This window comes from Carcharhinus amblyrhynchos, chromosome 14 (genome assembly GCF_965287045.1).
Source record: "Carcharhinus amblyrhynchos chromosome 14, sCarAmb.v2.hapA, whole genome shotgun sequence".
NCBI classification, from domain to species: domain Eukaryota; kingdom Metazoa; phylum Chordata; class Chondrichthyes; order Carcharhiniformes; family Carcharhinidae; genus Carcharhinus; species Carcharhinus amblyrhynchos.
In genome coordinates, this window is record NC_137337.1 from 58,648,844 (window position 1) to 58,672,357 (window position 23,514).

The 23,514-nt window shown below is 42.8% G+C and overlaps 2 protein-coding genes across 3 annotated transcripts in view; one reads left to right on the forward strand and one right to left on the reverse strand.

Moving 5' to 3' along the window:
* Nucleotides 1-2,534, reverse strand: part of LOC145352707 (enhancer of rudimentary homolog) — a 49,544-nt gene extending 47,010 nt beyond the window's left edge. Inside the window, exons 1-2 of one of the 2 annotated variants that reach the window (XM_080202951.1) lie at nt 2,174-2,534; nt 699-713 (exon numbers count right to left, since the gene is read on the reverse strand). In XM_080202951.1, the coding sequence (XP_080059077.1) occupies nt 699-713; nt 2,174-2,251 (93 nt within the window). In that variant the 5' untranslated portion in view covers nt 2,252-2,534. The remainder of the gene's footprint in view (nt 1-698; nt 714-2,173) is intronic. The other variant, XM_080202952.1, reaches the window with a different exon arrangement.
* Nucleotides 2,535-2,651: 117 nt separating this feature from the next.
* The window catches only part of slc39a9 (solute carrier family 39 member 9), a 50,674-nt gene continuing 29,811 nt past the window's right edge, over nt 2,652-23,514 (forward strand). The window contains exon 1 of the mRNA XM_080202950.1: nt 2,652-3,070. Within this exon, the coding sequence (XP_080059076.1) occupies nt 2,975-3,070 (96 nt within the window). The 5' untranslated portion in view covers nt 2,652-2,974. The remainder of the gene's footprint in view (nt 3,071-23,514) is intronic.

Here is a 23,514-nt window from a genome sequence, read left to right on the forward strand (position 1 = left end):
ATAAATTCAGAACTATGTATCCTAAATTTACTTAGTATACACAAATCCTGTACATAACTTCAAACATTTTAAAAAGATCATCACCACCAGTTTGCCAAGCCTCTGGTTACATAGTGGTATGATTCAACAACAGGGGATCGGCTAACTCAGTTGGCTGGTTCATGATGCAGAGTGACAGTGCGGGTTCAATTCTTGTACCCACTAAGGTTATTCCTTATGAATCTTATTTTCAACCCCATACCTAATGTGTAATGACCCTCAGGTTAAATCCCTACTAGTCAGCATACTCTTTCTCCAAAATGGGGAGAGCAGATTATGGGACTTTGGTGACTTTTATTAGTCAACAATATAGGAAACACAATTGTCTGCAAGGACATTTGTAACCTTAAACAGGTCCGTCTGTATATCACAAGGACGGGACAGAAAGAAACCAGCATAATACTACAATGCTGTAATATATTTTAAAGCTAATATAACAAAATTATGATCAAGGTTGAATTAGCTTCAGGTAATATTAATCCTAATGTTTAGGGATTTATGCGTTTTGTGGCAGCTAGTTCTGAATTTATTTTAGTTACATAACATCCAACATTAAAGAACTTTCCAGGATTTCCTGCATTTTAAGGATGGGTTCCTAGATGCATGCGGTAGTTCCGTGCTAGTTTCAGTCATGTTGGAAGCATCAACAGCACATTCACCTGTACGTTTACTGCCTGAAACATAAAAATAATGCATACAAATTAACACCAGCACTATAGATGAATTATACTAAATGTATATATGTTCTCCCCACTGCTGAATTACTTCAAAAACCATGCAATTTTTAAAAATACAATCTTTCCTGATTTCACTGTGTCGTTTGTCACTACTAGCTAGTGACTAATGTTAAACTACAGTCCTCAGCCCTCACTCCTTGAATTTGATACACATTACCCATGCACCTTCCAGCCTTACATCCACTGAGTTTCCAATGATCCTCCAAAGCTAACCTCTTGCTCATGCCTTTCTTTTGTCAATCCACTATTAGCATCTGTGCTTTCTACTGCTTGGGCCTCAAGTTCTAGAATACCCTCCCACAAACCTCTTTCATGTTGTCCCTCAAAACCTCTTTTACTAAAGTTTTGGTTACCTACTGTAACGTTTTTTTCATGCGGCTCAGTGTCAATAACTCTCCCATGAGAATTTTTTGGGATGATTTTTAATCACATTAAAAGGTGCAATATCATGCAAAATGTGATTGTTGAAGGATATTTATTTGTTTTGTTTTGTTTTAGAAATTCAATATAACACACCAAATAATTTTTTTTTCAAACAAATTTGCAATTAGGCTTATATTTTGTGGCCAGACAGTATATACTTAACATAGCACACACTTCTGATAAACATAGTTCAGGGAGCTTGAACATTGTTCCAAACTATTTTACCTCAAAAAAGTTAACTTTCCTTCCAGTTTCTCACAAAAAGAAATAATTACACCTCAAGATTTCATATTGTCATATTTTTTAAAAGCTGTATTTACAAAAGCACATTACCTAAGGGACCGTAGGCTAATTGAACAAAAAACAATTTCCAATGAATGTACCAAATATATTAAACTATTATAAAAATAGAATTGTATTTCATATGTAGACAAATCAATGCATTAATATATATTATTAAAAATCTAGTTAGTTTTGCTAGCAATTTGCTGAAGTTTCTAAGACCACAGGCTAATTGAACAAAAAGCAATTTGCAATGGACACACAAACATTTTTAAAAATTATAAAAACAGAATTGTATTTCATATGTAAACAACTCAATGCATTAATACATATTTTTAAAAATTTCGTTGGGTTTGCTAGTAATTTGCTGAAGTTTGTACCAACATAATAAATTAACTCAATTCAAAACTCTCACTCAGAATAACAAACTCTACCTAGTAGGTTTACAGCTTTTGTCTTCAAAAACAAAAGCCCTACTTCTAAGTATTGTATTATGCAATTGTTGACTGACAACTTGTGCAGGAGTTGAGTTCAGAAGAGGCCAGATTGCGTCTCAGCCACCACCAGTAACTGATCATTTTCCTTCCAAGTCACATACGATATGTGTACACGCTACACAATCTCCAATTTTAAGGAGAGCCCCAGTCCCAAACTTTATCAGTCATTCTAATGGTCTCCCTCACGCCTCTCACCATGATGATCTTCTGAGGCGCTTCAGAGCCACTGGATTGAAGCGCGCTGCCCACACTCTCACCGCCCCCCGCCGCCATCTTTGTGCGGGGCACCTAAACGCACCATTCCCTAATTACACATTCCAGATCAGAGTGTCAGTCTTCAAGCTCCAGCACACTAATACCGACTCTGTTACTATCGGTGATCCAGGGTTTGAAATGTGCTGTTTCCCGGAGCAGAGCGCACACCTTCCTTCTCTAAACGCTTGTGGCGGTCTCCATCTTTGTGAAGGGCAAAAGAAGAGGGATTGAACCCGTCAATAAATGTCTGTGTAATCGCCCGGAGAAGTAAACCGGGGGATACAATTTCTCCGAAAGCGGCAGACGTTAATTTTATTTGATTGAGAGTTAGACGGCACGGTCTTCAATCGTTACCATCTGGTGCCCTTTGACCCGGATGTGACGGGAGTACCGGAAGATGACAGTTGGGTCGGTCGCTGTGATGGGCCGAGTGGCCGTGCTGGGCGGTGATCAGATCTGGTCGGACTCTCCCTCCGGCAGAATGAATATGGATCTCGATTCAGCAACCCATTAAAGGAAAGAGGGGGCTTCGGACAAGCTTTCAGTGAAATTTGGCCTCGAATTGCCGCGGGCGGCGGACTTTTGTTGTCGGCAGGTCACTGAGTGCCTGTCCTAACCCCCCAACTTCGAACCGCCTCCTGTCACCCCCATCTCTCCTTCCCCCACCCCTCCCCCACCTCTTATCCCCCTCATCCCCACCTCCCTCCAGTAACCCCACTCCAATCCCCCTTCGGCGGCAGAATGGACGATCTTAGCACCATCAGCCTGCTCTCCTTGGCCATGCTGGTCGGCTGTTACGTGGCAGGTACCATCCCCTTGGCGTTCAACTTTTCCGAGGTAAGCAGGAAGCCTGGCTGCTGCTCTGTCTGACTACAACAAGCCGGCAGTTCACCATTTACTGACATCTAAATCCACCTCAAACAACCCCCCAGCGGTAGATCTGTCCAGTGTATAAAAGTTGCCTTTCTATCCTTTTCCTGTTTAAAAAAAAGAGGGACATTATAGACATTCTTGGTTGATTATCTCTCTTGGAAACATAACAAAAGTAGAGTTTAGCTTTTTTTTTAAAAGTCATGTTTGGTGCCAGTTCTTGCTTCACCTGTAACTCCTCTTCACGTAAGACTGAGTCATGTAATTGGTTACTAGATCGTTATCTGACTGCCGAGAACTTGGATGTTCTGTTAAGTTTGAAGGAATGGCGGCAGAAGGAATCCAATGTTTTCACAAATCATGAGCAAAAAGACACAATTTGCTCCTTAATATTAATCTGATGGGAGATTGCAAATTTGTGTTTTGAGGTGACAATTTAAGAGAAAAATAATTTTGTCTCATCAGCTCAAAATGTGCTCAATACTTTTCAATGAAATGCTTCCACATATTTGCAGGAGCAATGGTATCTGCAGAAGTATCACAAACATTGGGCTAGAGTTTGGAAGTCAAGTATATTTGTTAATCTGATGTCACAAAGAAGGAACCTGGATGTTTTACTTAAATTGTGTTTATTCACATTTGTACATCTGACTTCAACTGAACCTCTTTGTTTAGGTTATGACCCTTTTTATGCAGAATTTTATATTTAAAATAAAGCATTAGAACATAGAACATTACAGCGCAGAACAGGCCCTTCGGCCCACGATGTTGCGCCGACCAGTTAAAAAACAATGACCCTCTAACCTAAACCAATCCCTTTCCATCCATAAACCTATCCATTGCATTGGCATTACTGTGGCAATGTTTGTAGTACACTGAAGAAGGCTGCAATGCTGATCGAGTGAGGTGTGCTTCAAAGTATTGTGACTTGGCTGTGATGCTTGTGTAGTCAAATAGCATGCTAGTGCTCACCATTTGGATGTTGTCCCAGCACCAGTATCAGTTAGCACCTGCCTAAAAAGCAGTGACAGCATTTTGCTTTTGATGTTTGTGTTTTTACAATGTTGTTTTTAAAAAATCAACAGAGAAAATTGGCTTAACCTTTGTTGCTTTTAGAAAAAATTATAAAGACAAATAAATGTTCTTGATAGTCATAGAGTTTTACAGCATGGAAACAGGTCCTTTGGCTCAACTTGACTATGCTGCCCTTTTTTTTAAAACCCCTAAACTAATCCCAATTGCCTGCATTTGGCTCATATCCTCCTGTGCCCATCGTACCCATGAAACTAACTAAATACTTTTTAAAAGACAAAATTGTACCTGGCTCTATTACTCTGTCAAGCAGCTTATTCCAGACACTCACCACCCTCTGTGAAAAAATTGCTTCTCCAGACACTTTTGTATCTCTCCCCTGTCACCTTAAACCAATACCCTCCAGTTTTAGAATCCCCTATCTTTGGGAAAAGATATTGACAATCTACCTTATCTAGGCCCCCTCATTCTGTTATAGACCTTTATAAGGTCACCCGTCAACCTCCTACGCTCCAGAGAAAAAAGTCCCAGTCTATCCAGCTTTTCCTTATAACTCAAGTCCCTGGTAGCATCCTAGTAAATCTTTTCTGCACCCTTTCTAGTTTAATAATATCCTTTCTACAATAGGGCGACCAGAGCTGCACACAGTATTCCAAGTGTGGCCTTGCCAATGTCTTGCACAACTTCAAGACATCCCAACTCCTGTATTCAATGTTCTGACTGAGCATTCAGTATGATATCAGCATCAGACATTGGATTGACCTTTTCCTGGGATGAAGATCCTTCTTTTTGATAGTTGGGTAATGTCCAATCTTTTCACCACCATAAGGGAAGTGGGCTAGGTAGCCTGCACCCAACGCTTCAGTCACTTTCTATGAAGGCCACATTAACAATTGGTGTCATTATTCCTTCTGTCCCTGCAAATCAATCTTGGAAATTGCATGTTCTGGCTGACAAATTAAATAATTGGTGAATTTCAGATGCCTGCCTCAGCATCTGCAAGTGTCAGTGCTTTACAATATCATTGCTTTGCTTTGTCTGACCAAAAGGATCTACTTGTCTGATATAATATTTGGATTACAATAATTGGTAAAGAGCTTTCCATATCATTATAGTCAATATTCTTTGAGTGGTTTCTCTATGTATGAAACACATGTTTGGTTGGCTTAGAAGTGCATTCAGAGAGCTGGTTACATCATCAACATTACTGTGTTTTGAAGCAAGTAGAGGTTATATTAGGTTGTGAAGTAGAAAAGTTTAGTTGCCTAGACAACAGAATAATACAAGCTATTGCTCATTGCACTACCATACTCAAATTAATGCTGCTACATGCCACCATGCAAAATACTTCTCCCTGAAATTATATGTCACTTACTCTGGAGCATTTGAGAGAACAATTAGGAATGGTTATTATATCAGTAGATAAGAGGACTGAACTTAAAATCCAAGGTCTGACCTTAATACAATGGGATGAATGGCTTCCCGTAGTACTGTATGATTCTAGTGGTTTCTGAGTGTTTGCTGGAGCTGCTGGTGTATGATCCTAAGACTGAATCATTCTTAATTTGAGCGTTGTTTAAAAAAAAGACATGCTATGAAAGCTTTTCATCTTGCACTCATCAAGACAGCTCTCAAGGAATTACCAACAGCAAAGGTGAACAAAAATTTACATTGCATGAGAAGAGATCGATTGGCAAGTGGATGCTGATTGGTGGAGGCATTGCCATGGAGAATGTAGCATGAAATTGTTAAGTACCCAACATTCTTGGTCTTTTAGTATTTGTATAAATTGGGATTGTTGTTTGACTCGATTGTGAATCTCAGCATTATTTATTTTATTCTGTCAATGGAATTTAAATAATAAGTGCATTAATCTAGCATTTGGTATGATGTTTAGTTAGGAAGGATGCTATTCAGCCACTGCTGACATTTTTTTCTTAATTCATGAACTAAATCCACCAACCTGCACGTGGTTGTGCTTGTGTTCTCTTTTTTGCTCACACTCTTGATCTCTTGCATCCTAGTTCTTTCTTTATTTTTCATGGATGTAGACATCACCAACAAGGCCAGCATTTGTTGTCCATTCCCTGTTGCCCTTGAATTGCGTGGCTTGCTAGGCTGTTTCAGAAGATGGTTAAGAGTTAGTCACATTTCTGTTGGCCTGAAGTTACATGTAGGCCAGACCAGGTAAGGATGGCAGATTTCCTTCTCGAAAGATATCAGTGAACCAGATGGTTTTTACGATGAACTATGGTAATTGAAAGGTGAGGCTAACTCTATTCCAAATGTATTAATTGAATTTAAATTCTACCATTTGCTATGGTGGGATCAGAACCCATGACCTTGGACTGTTAGTCTGGGCTTCCGAATTGCTAGTTCAGTCCTATTACCACGATGCCACTACCTCCCCAACCTTATTCAAGTTCAAACATTACCCAGTTTTCTCTTAAAAGACGCATTAGTTTTTACCTCAATCATTCCCTATGGCAAAGTAACTCATGTTCCTCAGTGTAAAGGATTTTCTCCATCCAAAGTTATTCGAAGTAACCGACATTTGGTGAAGTAGTTATTGTATGTATCAGGCTTGTCTTTCTCCATGGCTCGCAGGTCATAGCCAGGTCCTGAAGCTTCTTTATCAGCTCATGGAGTCACTCTTCAAATTGTGGAGAAGTTCATAGATTCTGCAAGGAGCTGCTCCTTCAGTCACAGGCTAGTTCTCTCCCCCATTTGCTGCTGATAGGTTTGTCAGCCTAAAGAGAGGTAGGGAGAGGAACACTCTTCTAATAGAAGGAGCAGTGGAAGGATGAATATATTCTTTTTGTTTTCACCACACATTTTCTCTCTTGTTCTCCAGTGCAGGCTCCTTTAAAGGAGCATAAGACTCAAGATGGCAGAGTGGGTTGGGGAGGCAGAATTGCAACAACTGGACTCCCAGATAGGGCCGATTGAGGAAGGATGTCCTGAATAGCATCTCTGCAGTTAGATGTCCAAACTTTGCAGGCCGAGGCTTTGTGTAAACATGGGTGAGACAGAACCCCGAAACTGGGAAATGAGCTGAATTTTGATAAAGCCAGTGTGTAGCATGCATCACCAGAGGTGATTGCAAGGTCAGTGTTAGTTAAACACAAACTCCTTAGCTCGACTCCGGTTCCTACTCTTTCACTGGTGACCAATTCTACTTTGTCTCTTTCTAGCTCTGTTTCTTAAGTAGAAAGAAAATAAAGACAGTTTTATTTGTTAACTCTGCTTGACACTTTTTGATGGCCATTTTTATTAATTTTTTTAAATGGTCAATTTATTGCTTTGACATTGGTTTATTTTTGAAAACTTATTAGTGTTGTGCTAAATTTTGCCAAAATTTGCTCGCTGGCCCCTTGAGTGAGAAAAGAATGAGAATATATGACTCCTCCATATATATAAGAAAAGGTTGGGAAAAGTCTGTTACATATGGACTTTCAAATGGTGCCATTTGTTTGGAAAATGCAGGCACATGACATTATAGTAACAGTTGTAATCTGGGTGTGAATTTGGCTAAGGGATAAAAATCACATTAATGGTGAATGGATGTTTTTCTGACACAACAGAATTAGGCAGTTGCATACGGACATAAGAAACAGGAACAGGAATAGACCATGCTGGCACAGTGGTTATCACTGCTGCCTCATAGCACCAGGGACCCGGGTTCAACTCTGGCCTCAGGTGACTGTGTAGAGTTTGCACGTGTCTGCATGGGTTTCCTCTGGGTGCTTTGATTTCCTCCCACAGCACAATGATATGCGGGTTAGGTTGATTGGTCATGATAAATTACCCCTTAGTATCAGACCAAGAGGGATGTTTTAAAATTCATTTGTGGGACATGAGTGTCGCTGGCTGGCCAGCATTTATTGCCCCATCCCTAGTTGCCCTTGAGAAGGTGGTGTTGAGCTGCCTTCTTGAATCACTGCAGTCCTTGTGCTCTGGGTTGACCCACAATGCTGTTAAGGAGGCAATTCCAGGACTTTGACCCAGTGACTGTGAAGGAATGGCAATATATTTGCAAGTCAGAATGGTGTGTGGCTTGGAGAAGAACTTGCAGGTAGTGGCGTTCCCATTTATCTGCTGCCCTTGCCCTTCTAGATGTAAGTGGTCATGGGTTTGGAAGGTGCTGTCCAAGGATCTTCAGTGAATTGCTGCAGTGCATCTTGCAAATAGTACAAACTGCTGCTACTAAGCATTGATGATGGAGGGATTGAATGTTTGTACATGTGGTGCCAATCGAGCGGGCTGCTTTGTCCTGGATAGTGTCAAGCTTCTTGAGTGTTGTTGGAGCTGCACCCATCCACGCAATTGGGGAGTATTCCATCACACTCTTGATTTGTGCCTTGTAGATGGTGGATAGGCTTTGGGGAATGAGGAGGTGAGTTACTCGCCCCAGTATTCCTAGCCTCTGCCCTGCTGTTGTAGCCACTGTGTTTATGTGGAGAGTCCAGTTGAGTTTCTGGTCAATGGTAACCCCAAGGATGTTGACAGTGAGGGATTCAGTGATGGTTACACCATAGAACGTCAATGGGCAGTGGTTAGAGTGTCTCTTATTGATGATGGTCATTTGTGTGATGCAAACGTTACTTGCTACTTGTCAGTCCAAGCCTGGATATTGTCCAGATCTTGTTGCATTTGAACACAGACTGCTTCAGTATCTGTGGAGTTGCGAATAGTGCTGCTGAACATTGTGCAGTCATCGGCGAACATTCTCACTTCTGACCTTATGACGGAGGGAAGGTCATTGATGAAGCAGCTGAAGATGATTGGGCCTAGGACACCCTAGGTGCCTGCAGCTGAGATGACTGACTGTCTATAACCACAACCATCTTCCTATGTACTAGATATGACTCCAACCAGCAGAGAGTTTGCCCCCTGATACCCATTAATTCCAGTTTCACTAGGGCTCCTTGATGCCACAATCGGTTGAATATGGCCTTGATGTCAAGGGCTGTCACTCTCGCCTCCCTTCTGGAATTCAGCTGTTTTGTCCATGTTTGAACCAAGGCTGTAATGAGAACAAAGAACAAAGAACAACACAGCACGGGAAACAGGCCCTTCGGCCCAACGAGCCCGCGCCGCCGTCCCACTGTCTGTGACCTATTCATGATTTTAGTCTACGCCTAATGTGCCAGGATCAGGGAGGTCCAATTTAGGGACAATTTAGTACCCAATCAATCAGCCTAAAAGCACATCTTTGGGGATGTGGGAGGAAACCGGAGTACCCGGAGGAAACCCACGCAACCACGGGGAGAACGTGCAAACTCCCACAGACACAGGCCCAAATCCATGTGTCCGCAACTAAGGTCAGGAACTAAGTGACCCTGGCCAAACCCAAGCTGGACATCACTGAGCAGGTTATTGCTTGATAGTACTGTTGATGACCCCTTCCATCACTTTATTGATGATCGAGAGTAGACCGGGTGGTAATTGGATGGGTTGGATTTGTCCTACTTTTGTGTACAGGATATGCTTGGGCAATTTTCCATATTGTTCGGTGCAGATTTGATGAGCTGAATGGCCTCTTTCTGCAATGTTGGGATTCTTTGATGTGACCCTTCATGCCTGCTCTGTTGTTCTGCATAATCATAGCTGATCTTTAGCCTCTGCTCCACTTTCTCATCCACTGCCAAATCCCTTAATTTCCATACTGATCAAGAATCTGCTTAACTCAGGCTTAAGTGCATCCACAACTCTCTGGGCTAGACAGTCTTTTTGTATATAAACTACTTGGGTATTGGCAGTACAACTTTAAATTTGAAGCTCATGTAAGACTTGGCAACACAGTAAATAATGACTAAGATAGTATAAGTAGAGTACATCAAATCTAGCTACCTGAAAACAAGCAGTGTCTGAAAACAGGACTTTTTTTCCCCCATGCTCAGAGTGGCTTAGAGATCATACTCACTAAATTAAGGGCTCCTGATTTTTTCCAAAAAATCTGGCACAGATTTAATGCTGAGGTTCCAGAGTTGAGGTGCTCTCTCTGTAGCATATTTTAGGAAGGCACAAATTAATGACATTATGGACACATGGAAGTTAGATTTTAAACTAAATTAATGTGTGAAATGATCCATTTTGGGAGAAACAACATGGTAAGTCAGTATAATCTACATAATACTATTTTGAGGGTGTGGGAGGGCCTAGGGACCTGGTTTTGAGTGTGGGCGGTGGTTTGTACATTCTCAAACTTTGAAAGTGGTAAAGCAAGTTGTGAATGTGTTTAAGAGATGATAGGATACTTGTCTTTGCAAATAGAGTAATTGAACATAATATCAGGGAAGTCATGTCAAGCCTTTAAATCATTGCATAAGCTTCAGCTGGTGTAAGTACTGTGTACAATTCGGGGCACAGTTTAGGTAGATTTTCAAGGCCTTGAAATGGATGCAGGGGACGTTTTCCAAAATGATGCCAGGGAAGAGGGAGATTGGTAAGTGGGAATAAAAGCAAGATACTGTGCATGCTGGTGATCTGAAATAAAGCAGTGGCACAGTGGTTAGCACTGCTACCTCACAGTTCCAGGGACCTAGGTTCGATTCCTGGCCCGGGTCACTGTCTGTGTGGAGTGCACATTCTCCCTATGTCTGCATGGGTTTACTCTGGGTGCTGTGGTTTCTTCCCACAGTCCAGATGACATGCTGGTTAGGTGCATTGGCCATGCTAAATTCTCCCTCAGTACTTGAGCACGTGCCGGACTGTGGTGGCTAGGGGATTTTCACAGTAACTTCATTGCAGTATTAATGTAAACCTACTTATGAAACTAATAAATAGAATGCTCAAAAACTCAGCAGGTCTGGTAACATCTGTGGAGAGAGAAACAGAGTTAGCGTTTTGAGTCCTGTGTGACTTTGGAAATGGAGTTTTTACCATGTACATGTTTCTATATATCTAATATTTAATTCTCTTCCATTTTCTAGAGAGATTGCAGAGTTTCAGTTGTCTGTTAGCTGCAGAAAAGATATTGTCTATCTCTGCTACAGAAATGATATTGCCTGTCTCTGATTATGTAAGACTGACTAGGAAGGAGGGTGTGTAAGCTATACTGTATTCTATTCCCGTTCTGCTGAATAGAGTCAAACGCTAACTAAATAAATTTTTAATGGGGATAGGTGGAACTTCCTATGGCATGAGGAGAGTTCAGTGAGCCTCTTTTAGAGGGAGGACGTTTTCATTTTGAATTCCTAAGGAATTTGAAATGCTGTTATTTTGAAAAGTGTTTGTTTTTAAAAAGAAGGCACTCATTATAGTGTCATAGTAGTAAATTGATATCATACAATGCACCTTATGTATAAGAGCATAAGTACTAGGAGCAAGAGTAGGCCATCCCGCCCTTCGAGTCTGCTTCGCTGTTCAATAAGATCATAGCTGATATATTCATGGACTCAGCTCCACTTACCCACCCACTCACCACAAATCTTAATTCCTTTACTGTTCAAAAATTTATTTATCCTTGCCTTAACATTCAATGAGGTAGTCTCAATTGCTTCATTGGGCAGGGAATTCCACAGATTTACAACCCGTTATGTGAAGAAGTTCCTCCTCAATCCTAAATCAGTCCTAAACCTGCTTCCCCTTATTTTGAGGCTATGCCCCCTAGTTCTAGTTTCACCTGCCAGTGGAAACAACTCCCCTGCTTCTATCTTATCTATTCCCTTCATAATCTCATCTGTTTCTATAAGATCTCCCCTCATTCTTCTGAATTCCATAGAATATACCCTAGTCTACTCAGTCTCTCCTCATAAGCCAACCCTCTTAATTCCAGAATCAACCTAGTGAACCTCCTCTGCATCCCCTCCAGTGCCAGTATATCCTTTCTCAAGTAAGGAGACCAGAACTGTACGCAATACTCCAGGTATGGTCTTACCAGCATCTTATATAGCTGCAACATAACTGCGCAGTTTTTAAATTCCATCCCTCTAGTAACAAAGGACAAAATTCCATTTGCTTTCTTAATTACCTGCTGCACCTGCAAACCAACTCCTTGATTTCTACACAAGGACACCCAGGTCCCCCTGTACAGCAGCATGCTGCAATTTTTTATCAATTAAATAATAGTCCATTTTGCTGTTATTCCTACCAAAATGAATGACCTCACATTTACCAACATTGTACTCCATCTGCCAATCCTCGCCCATTCATTTAGACTATCTCTATCCCTTTGCAGACTTTCAGCATCCTCTGCACACTTTGCTCTGCCACCCATCTTAATGTCATCTGTGAATTTTGACACACTACACTTGGTCCCCAACTCCAAATCAGCTATGTAAATCATAAACATTTGTGGTCCCAATACTGATCCCTGAAGCACACCACTAGTCACTGATCGCCAACCAAAAAAACACCCATTTACCCCCACTCTTTGCTTCCTGTTAGTTAACCAGTCCTCTATCCATTCTAATACATTACCCTTAACACAGTGCACCTTTACCTTATGTAGCAGTCTCTGGTGTGGCACCTTGTCAAATGCCTTCTGGAAATCCAAATATACTACATCCACAGGTTCCCCATTGTCCACTGCACATGTAGTGTTCTCAAAGAATTCCACCACATTAGTCAAACATGACCTTCCCTTCATGAACCCATGCTGCGTCTTACCAGTGGGACAATTTATAGCCAGATGTCTCGCTATTTCTTCCTTGATCATAGATTCAAGCATTTTCCTGACTACAAAAGTTAAGCCAACCAGCCTATTGTTACCTGCCTTTTGTCTACCTCTTCTTTAAACAGTGGCGTCACATTTGCTGTTTTCCAATCTGTGGGAACCACCCCAGAGTCCAGCGAATTTTGGTAAATTACCACTAGTGCATTTGCTATTTCTCCTGCCATCTCTTTTCGTACCCTGGGATGCACTCCACCAGGACCAGGGCACTAGTACACACACATGAATAATTTTGAGTCAAAATAGTTTCTACTGTAAGTTGGCACGTTAGTTTCTTTTGTAAATAGTCCACATCTTATTGAATACTTAATGAATTTGTATTTTGCACTTGGTGTCTGTGAACACCAACTACTCAATTATGATGTAGATATGGAAATGTGTAATGCGAGATAATATTGAAGGTCTCAAAGATCCCACCAAGACAGTTCGTCTCAGTCAACACACACACTGCCAACCTCTTGATCTCCAGCCACCAGGAGCTGCAGTGTGCCCATAGCATCTGGTTGATCCTAAAGCCCACCATAACAAGCACCTATGAAGAGGTTCTTGGCCTGTCTACTGGGAAACTTTTGATGGTTTGGCAAGAGATACAGAACCTGATTGACCACAAGCATAGAGTTTTTGCAATACCTCAAGAGAAAAGCAGCGATCCTACAGGCATCTGAGGCCAAGGTATTGCGTAATGTCCACAGCATAAAGAACAAATGGTGCACAGAAAGAAAATTGGAGATCAAGCATTGTTATGAGCAGTTCCTTAAATGTTGTCAAGACAGTCTACCTGAGGGTCCATTCAACTGGTAGCCAAGCATAGAGGGGAGCTCAACAAGGATGAGATCAATGCACGCTGGAGAGTGCATTCTGAACTCTTCTACTGGGACCCTGTCTTTTTTTTGTTCACTAAAACTTTCCATTTAATGTTTAAACTGTCCCATCAGCAGAGTCACACATTCAAACTGTGTGCAAAGGTAAAGTCCTAGATGACCATAGGCTGACTAGTGATGATTTAACCTGAAGTTCACCACACCTGAGACAAGGGGCAAGGTTGCGAAGGCAGGGCCTTCATGAATAGACTCAGCTGGTTGGGGATTTGAAACCATGCCGCTGGCAGCGCTTTGCGTCATAAACCAGGTGACCAGCTAGTTAAGCTAAACTGAACTCCTACGACTACATTCTTTTGAACCTCATCCTGCTCAATCTTGCCACCACCCTAGCCTGGAGTAAAGTTGAAAAAGCCATTCAACAGCTGAAAAACAACCAAGTCGTTGGGGTAAATGGAATCCCTGCATAAATTCTGAAACACGGAGATGCACTCCTGGCATGGCTGCACGATCTCATCCTTCACCTTGGAGAGAAATGCATGACAGGTCATCAGGAAAACTGTGATAATGATATTTTCAAGAAGAAATTCAAGTAACTACATGGAATTTTCCTACTGTCTGCCACAGGTAAAATAATTGCTAGGATCCTCCTTAGCTGAGTGAACAAAGAGCTTCTTCCAAGGTCACAATGAAGTTTCTCCCATCAGGTGACACCACAAACTTGATCTTCATTCTCAAAGAAAAATGCAGGATCAGCAGCAATCCTCGTACATGACCTTACGTAAGAACATAAGAAATAGGAGCAGGAACACCTTTGCCTCTGTCCACCATAAAAGCCTATGAAATAACCTCCCCAAATTTGGCTGGCCTCAGAATTTTGTCACCATCCCCTGCCTAGTCCATGATGGCATGCTAGCCATGATTCTGATCAATGGAACCACCACAGACCCAATCTGTGAAGACTTGAGGTCAGAAAATGCTCTGTTATTGCACCAACCCTCTTTTCCATCCTTCCTGCTGCAACACCTCATCTTCATCAAACTACCCACAGGCAAAGAGATAATGTACAGATCAATGGGAACTGTTTCAACCGGCACCATCTCCAACTTTGGTCATTTTTCCTCTGTATCGTGCTTTTGTGTATACTCACTTAGAAACTAAGCTGCAGGTCATTGTTGATTTCTTCTCTAAAGCATGTGAGAAAATGGGCATTTCACAAAACATCTGGGAAACTAAGAACTTCCCTTACTAAATCCCCTACTTGATCATTCAAGCATAGTCTGCTGATCACTCACTCATAAGACCATCTCCAAACCTATCAGCCTTTGAGTTACACAGAGTTCATTACAATGGGTTGGACTAAATTGATCGGAGGGAAAACCCCCTGTAAACAGCTAGCTACCAAATCTGCCTGAAGAGCCCTGGGTGGAGTGAAGACGCCTCAATGCTGCCGGCCCGGCACTGTGGCTCTGTGGGAGATCCGTGACTACCAGGAATCCATCAAGCTGCTGATCCGCAAACTGCTTTTCCAGCACCTGGTGCAGGAGATCGTTTAGGACTTTGAGACCGACCTGCACTTCCAGAGCTTGGCTCTCATGACCCTGCAGGAAGCCAACAAGGCTTACCTGGTGGGGCTCTTTTGAAGACATTGTGCTGCCCAAGCAAGGCAAATCACCATCGTGCCGAAAGACATTCAGCTGGCCCGCCTGAAAACTCAAACCTGAGTAGAAGCAAATGACCCTTGGTCCTGAGGAATGCTTAAGGAAGAACAGAAATCTATAACTATGCCTCTCCCTTAAACTCATAACTAGATAGTTCATGGCGCAGGTGGGTGATTAGAAAGTGACTTTGAATGAGGCCTGGGTAAGATTTGAATCTAGGCGATGGATTTTGAAACTTGGATGGAACAATGGAGAATTGCAATGAGACTCCCTAACCTGTATTCATGGCCACTCCCTTGACCTTGCCATCTCCTGTACCCTCGCAAATCCCATTATATCATTTACCAGTAAGGCCATCACTGATTGCTTCCTAGTATCACACTTCAACCATGTCCCAACGTTCCTTATTTCTGTGTCTGATCTAGAATACACTATTCTCAATTACAACCTCACCTTTCATAATCCCACTGTCTACCCTTTGGTCCTTCGTTCACTGTTATTTCCATAGCTCCTGACATACTAAAGTGTACTAGCTGCTCTATCTTTGATGCCATGGCCACTACTTATAACCATTACACTGAATTACTGACTATTTCCCCTGGTATGGCCATCATCTCTCTTCGCTTAGCTTCAAGAGATGCAACTTGAAAGAGTATGGCATATAATTTAGTTATTATTCACTGCCAGATCACTAAGTACTATTGGGTCCTGCTCTTGTCAGTTAAAACTGCTGGAATGAAGGATACCCCCCTCCCCCACTTCTTTTCTATAGACTGTTTTGAACTCATCTCCCCCTTTCTCCTCCAACCTCATCTCTAACAGTAAGTAGTCTCTGTAGAGACTAATAACTTTTATAAAGAAACCAAATCTCTAGTTAAATGGATGACACAACAAGAGTTCACATTTTAACATTATTAAATATTTATTTACAGGATGTGGGTGTCATTGGCTAGGCAAGCAATTGTTGTCCATCCCTAAATGCCATTGAGAAAGTGGCGGTGAGTCACTCTTTGACCTGTTGCAGTCCATATGATGTAGGTACACAGTGGGGTTAGAAAGGGTGTGCCAGTATTTTGATCCAGCAACAGTGAAGGAATGATTATATTGTTCCAAGTCAGGTTAGTGAGTGGTTTGGAGGGGAACTTGCAGGTGATGATCCCATGCATCTGCCTCCCTTGTCCTTTTAGGTAGTCGAGGTCACAGATTGGAAAGTACTGTCAAAGAAACCTTGGTGAGTTGTTGCAGTGTATCTTGTAGATGGTGCACACTTCTGCCATTGTGCTTGCTGATGGGAGGTACTGAATGTTGAAGGTGATGGATGGGTGTGCCAATCAAGTGTGATGCATTGTAGCACAATAGTTAGCACTGCTGCTTCATAATGCCAGGGACCCAGGTTCGATTCCTGGCTTGGGTCACTGTGTTTGTGGAGTTTGCATGTTCTCCGTGTCTGCGTGGATTTCCTCTGGGTGTTCTGGTTTCCTCCCACATTCTGAAAGATGCTCTGGTTGGGTGCATTGACCTGAACAAGTGCCGGACTGTGGCGACTAGGGGAATTTCACAGTAACTTCATTGCATAGAACGTAGAAAAACTACAGCACATACAGGCCCTTTGGCCCACAAGTTGCATCAAACATATCTCTACCTAGTAGGCTTACCTATAACCCTCTATCTTACTAACTCCCATGTACCCATCCAGAAGTCTCTTAAAAGACCCTATCAAATCCGCCTCCACCACCACTGCCGGCAGCTGATTCCACGCACCCACCACCTTCTGAGTGAAAAACTTACCCCTGACATCTCCTCTGTACCTACTCCCCAGCACCTAGACCTGTGTCCTCTTATGGCAGTGTTAATGCAAGCCTTATTTGTGACTAATAAATAAACTTTTCTTTTTACTTTACTTTGAGCTACTTGTGTTTATTGGAGTTACGCTAATCCACCTGCATAGAGTATTCCATCACACTCCTGACTTGATCCTTGTAGGTGGTGGACAGATTTTGGGGAGTCAGGAGGTGAGTCACACTCTGCAGAATTTCCCACCTTTAACTCTTTACGTAGCAAACAATGGGACAATTGACCAAACGCTCTTTTTGTAGGCAATTTTAAATTACAGAACTTCTAACACAACCAAAATAAAATGCTTTCAGATATATGTTCCGCTTTCCTTTTAAGTAGACATTCAATTCTTTGAGATTCTGCCCAAAACATTTCTTGATTCCTGAGGGTTCACTTCCAATATTTTCGTTTCCAGCCTGGAAACATTTAACTCCAGAGATGTTTTTCACAATGCATGTTTCCCTGGGGACTTCTTCCTCCTAGCGGCGGAAATATTCCAGCCTTCATTTAACTTTCACGAATTTTTCCAATCTGAGCGCAAATTCCTGTCCACATTCCTGCCTAGTGAACCAAAGCCCCAACTGTCTTTCATCTTGTAATATAGATTGACCATTTAATTCTATCAGTTTACAAATCAATATTGTCAACATTTTTCTTGGACTTTGGAGACTTTCAGGCTGCTGTCATTGTCTCCCAACACCTTGCACCTTCTTTCCAGTAAAACAATTTGACCCTCTTTTTACTCCCTTAATCACATCCCCCAATCCTACTGTCGGGCAGACTTCAAAATAGACCACAAGATTCCTTCATTTGACCTTAAAATGGCAGTCCCAAATCATATCAATCTTATAAAGACTAGAATTGTAACAACTTCTTTGCCAGTAGGATTGAGACCATTCAATCAAAATCCTCTGCCTGCTCCCTTCCCGTAACCCATCAGTCCAAACTTCCTCTAAAGATTCCCCTGCCCTAACCTGAACTCACATTTTTCTCCAGTTTCTCTCCTTAAACTGGCTTCAATCTTGTCTTTGAGAACCAGGAGCTATTCCATTAAATTAAGGGTCAACAAGGTTGTCTTTTGTGTGGATCCACAAGATATGGATGAGGTTCTAAATGACTATTTCTCATCGGTATTTACTGTTGGGAAGTGCATAGATGTTAGGGAACTTGGGGATATAAATAGTGATATCTTGAGGAATGTACATATTAAAGAGGTGGTAATGCTGGAATTCTTAAACGCATCAAGGTAGGTAAATCCCTGGGATCTAATCAAGTGTATCCCAGGATATTGTGGGAGGCTAGGGGTGAAATTTGCGGGTTGCCTCGCAGAGACATTTGAATCATTGACAGCCGCAGGTGAGGTGCATGAAGATTGGAGGATGGCAGATATTGTGTCTTTGTTTAAGAAGAGCTGCATCATAAAGCCTGGGAACTACAAGTTGGTGAGCCTAATATCTGCAATAGATAAATTGTTAGAAGGTATTCTGAGAGACAGGATTCAGAGGCATTTTGAGAGGCAAGGACAGATTAAGGACAGTCAGCATGGCTTTGAGCGGAAGATTGTGTCTCACAAATTTGATTGAGCTTTTTGAAGGGGTAACCAAGAAAGTAGATGAGGGCAGTGCACTCAATGTTGTCTACAAGGATTTTAGCGAGGCCTTCGACAAGGTACCGCATGGTAGGTTGTTGCACAGGATTAAATCTCATGTGATCCTAGGTGAGGTAGCCAATTGGGTACAAAATTGGATTCTTGACCGAAGCCAGACAGTGGTTGTAGAAGGTTGTTTTTCAAACTGGAGGCCTGTGACCAGTGGTGTGCCTCAGGGATCAGTGCTGGGTCCACGTTATTTGTCATTTGTATTAATGATTTGGGTAGGAATTTAGGAGGCATGGTTAGTAAGTTTGCAGATGACACCAAGATTGGTGGTATAGTGGACAGTGAAGGAGGTTATCTAGGATTGCAGTGGGATCTTGATCAATTGGGCCAATGGGCTAATGAATGGCAGATAGAGTTTAATTTAGATAAATGCAAGGTGGTGCATTTTGATTGAACAAAGGATTTACTCAGTTAATTGTAGGGCATTGGGAAGGTTGTAGAACAAAGAGATCCAGGAGTGTAGCTCCTTCAAAGTGGAATCATGTGGACAGGGTGGCGAAGAAAGCATTTGGCATGCTTGGTTTCATCGGTCAGAACATTGAATACAGGAGTTGGGACAATCTGTTGAAGTTGTACAAGACAGTGATAAGACCATACTTGCAATACTGTGTATAATTCCAGTCACCCTATTGTAGAAAGAATATCAATAAACTAGAAAGTGTGCAGAAGAGATTTACTAGGATGCTACTGGGATTTGATGGTTTGAGTTATAAGGAGAGGCTGGCTAGACTTTTCCCTGAAGTGTAGGCGACACGGGAGTGACCTTATGGAGGTCTATTAAATAATGAGAGGCATGTATTCATGAGGTGTATAGTCAACGGGGTCATTTCTCCCATTCTGCTGTGCTGATTTTGTAGCGCAGTGGGCTGACAGAAATGCACGGGTGGCAATTTGTGGGGTTTCCATGAGGGTTCGCATCTTACTAGTGTCTCCCAGTGCTGGCTTTCATCTAAGTACTATCAGTGGGCCTGGGACTGAATTCTCTAGCCTCACCTACCCTGGCAGACTGTTTAACTCCAGTGGAGTTTTGAATAGCTTACCACTTTTGGGAAGTTGGCGGCCTGACCCTGGTGGAATGAATGGGGAGCATTGGGGCCTTCCTAGGTGGCCGGGCAGCAGGGTAGTGGTGCTCCCTGGGCATGGCAGTGCCAATCTGTGCCCCATGGCACTGCCCAAGAGGCAAAGTGCCTATAACTAAAGAGCACATTGGCACTGTCGGGCATGGGGCAATGTCAAGGGGGCGGGGATTGGGGCAATCGGTAAGGGTGAGGGTGTCCCGCTGCCATTCTGCATTGGGATCGATGGGGGCTGGAAGGAGGTCAGTAATTGGGGGTCTGAGGGGTATCTGTACTACATGGGGATGGGGGGAATTGGCACAGAGGGGCTGGAGATCAGGGCCATCTATGACAAGCTGGCCAACAAATAGGAGACTGACAGTTTGGGGCCACAGTGCAGGTGCAGAGGCCTGCTGACTTAGCCTTCCGGGTGAGAATAAGCCCTGTCTCCTGAAATTTAATGGTAGTCGTGCTGGTGCCTTCTGCATTGCATAGTGTGTGGGAGATTCTAGTGTGAACTCCTACTGAAAAACACAGCGTGAATTACTCCAGTTTTCCCATGAATTCAACAATTCCGTCTAATGTATTTTCTCGAAAGTAGGGGAGTCTAAAACTAGAGGGCATAAATTTAAGGTGAGAGAGGAGAGATATAAAAGTGTACAGAGGTGCAGTGCTTTCACAGAGGGTTAAGTGTGTCTGGAACAAGCTGCTAAAGGTAGCAGTAGAGGTGGGTATAATTTTTGTCTTTTAAAAAGCATTTAGACAGTTACGTGTAAGATTGGTATAGAGGGATTTGGGCCAAACACAGGCAATTGGGACTAGCTTAATGATAAAAACTAGGCGGTTTAGACAAGTTGGGCCAAAGGGTCTGTTTCCATGTTGTAAATCTTTGACTTTCTAAATTACTGACCACTGAACCTATCCTCCTGGTCCCCATGCTGGCTGATATTTTAAACAGTTTTATCTTCAGATGCTATCTCTCTCTCCTTCAAATTGCTGTCGTCGCCCCTCATAAAAAAAACATTTGACCCATTTCATCCTTGCAAGCTACCGACACAACTCCCTTTCCCCTTCACAAATTTGCTGATTGTTGCCTCCTCCCAAATCTGTTCCCGTCTTTCCTGGAACTCCTTCCAGTCGTGTTTCTGCCCCTGTCACTAGTGAAATCATAAATGACATCCATGCGACTGAGATCCTTCTTGACCTGTCTGCAGTCTTTGATATGGCTAGCTATACTGTCTTCCCCCAGAGTGCCCCACCATTGTCCAGCTGGGTGAGACCACGCTCACCTGGTTCCATTCTTCTCAGTAATTGGAGCCAGGGTGATCCTGCAATGGCTTCAGTTTCTGTGTTGTTACCTCCGGTGTACCCTCAGTATCTATCCTTGCCCCGTTCTCTCTGTTTTTCATCTCCATTAGTAGTGGGCAATTTCTGTCCTGGAGGCCACGTGGTCCACCTGAGTTCTGTGTGCAGCCCATGAGACATTTTGTTGTCCATTGCCCAAGAATAGGGCTGCCACATTCCATTGATTTCCATCAGTGTAGTTTTTTTCCTACTGTATGACTGAAGTGATATGCATATAAAGCAAAGGCAAGTAAAGTGAGAGGCATGCTGATTGCATTCAACATTGACTGTGAGAGCTGTGTGCTTCCTCTGTTATAAGTGTATTTATCCGTGTCACGAATAAGTTTACGTTAACACTGCAATGAAGTTACTGTGAAAATCTCCTAGTCACCTGTTCAGGTATGCTGAGGGAGAATTTAGCATGGCCAATGCACCTAACCAGCATGTCTTTCGGACTGTGGGAGGAAACTCACACAGACATTGGGAGACCGTGCAAACTCTACACAGACCATGACCCAAGCTGGGAATTGAACTCGGGTCCCTGGTGTTGTGAGGCAGCAGTGCTAACCACTGTGCTGCTCTGCATCCCAAGTTAATTTCTTTTGTTTTTACCATTTAAAGTTAGTTCTATTAATACATGTGATTAAGCATTTTCTATCACCTGTTATGAAATATTTGGCCTGTTTTAAATGTATTTAATCTTACTTACGTAGTTGCAGTTAGTGAAGAAGCTAGATTTCAATTTTGCAGTCCATTGAAATGAAGGAGGTAACTCGTGGCTTATTTACTAGCCTAGGGTGACCATCACTGATCTACATGCCCTATATATAATTGGTCACATCATCTGGAAACATTGCTAGTTTTCACACACATGCTGCTGACACCCAGCTCTACCTCACCAGCATCTTTCTCAGCTGCTTAACTATTGAAAAATTATCAGGCCACTTATCTGACATAATATATTTGAGCAGAAATTTTCTCCAGTTAAGTGTTCGGAAGGTCAAAGCCATTATCTTCTGTTCCGAAGTACTGATTCCACCTCTTTCCTGTTGTAAACCAGACTGTATGCTACTTTGGTGTTGTATTTGACCCCACGATGAGCTCCTGGCAAAACGTTCCTGCTATCACAAAACTTGACTATTTTCAACTCCAGCGCATCACTCAGTTCCATAAGAACATAAGAAATAGGAGCAGGAGTAGGCCATCTAGCCCTTCGAGCCTGCCCCGCCATTCAATAAGATCATGGCTGATCTGTCTTGGCTCAGTTCCACATTCCCGCCCTCTCCCCATAACCCTTAATCCCCTCTCTTATCAAAAACCCATCAACCTGCGTCTTAAAAATATTTAGCGAGGTAGCCTCCACCACTTCAACGGGCAGAGAATTCCAGAGTTTCACCACCCTTTGAGTGAAGAAGTTCCTCCTCAACTCCGTTCTAAACCGCCCCCCCTTTATCTTGAGGCTGTGCCCCCTAGTCCTACTATCCTTTCTGAGCGGGAAGAGTCTCTCCACCTCTATCCTATCCATCCCATTCATCATCTTATATGTCTCAATGAGATCTCCCCTCATTCTTCTAAACTCTAACGAGTACAAGCCTAGTTTATTCTGCCTCTCCTCATAGCTCAACCCCCTCAACTCCGGCATCAGCCTAGTAAACCTCCTCTGCACTCCCTCCAAGGCCAAAATATCCTTGTGTAAGTACGGCGCCCAAAACTGCACACAGTACTCCAGCTGCGGCCTCACCAATGCCCTATACAGCTGCAGCAAGACCTCCCTACTTTTATATTCAATCCCCCTCGCTATGAAGGCCAGCATCCCATTCGCCTTCCTGACCACCTGCTGCACCTGCAAGCTGGGTTTTTGTGACTCATGCACAAGGACCCCAAGGTCCCTCTGCACCGTCGCCTGCTGCAGTTTTTCGCCATGTAAGTAATAATCCTTCCTACCATTATTCCTACCAAAGTGGACCACCTCACACTTGCCAACATTAAATTCCATTTGCCATTTCCTGGCCCATTCGCCCAGCCTATCTAGATCCTTCTGTAGACTCTCCACACCCTCCGCACAATTTGCCTTTCCACCAATCTTGCTGTCATCAGCAAATTTTGACACCCTACACTCGGTTCCCTCCTCCAGATCATCTATATAAATGGTAAATAGCTGAGGCCCCAGCACCGACCTCTGAGGCACTCCACTAGTCACCATCCGCCAATCCGAATAGCACCCATTGACCCCCACTCTCTGCCTCCTATTTGACAACCAATCCTCTATCCACGCTAACACCCTACCCCCAACTCCATGTCCCCTGACCTTCTGCAATAACCTCCTGTGAG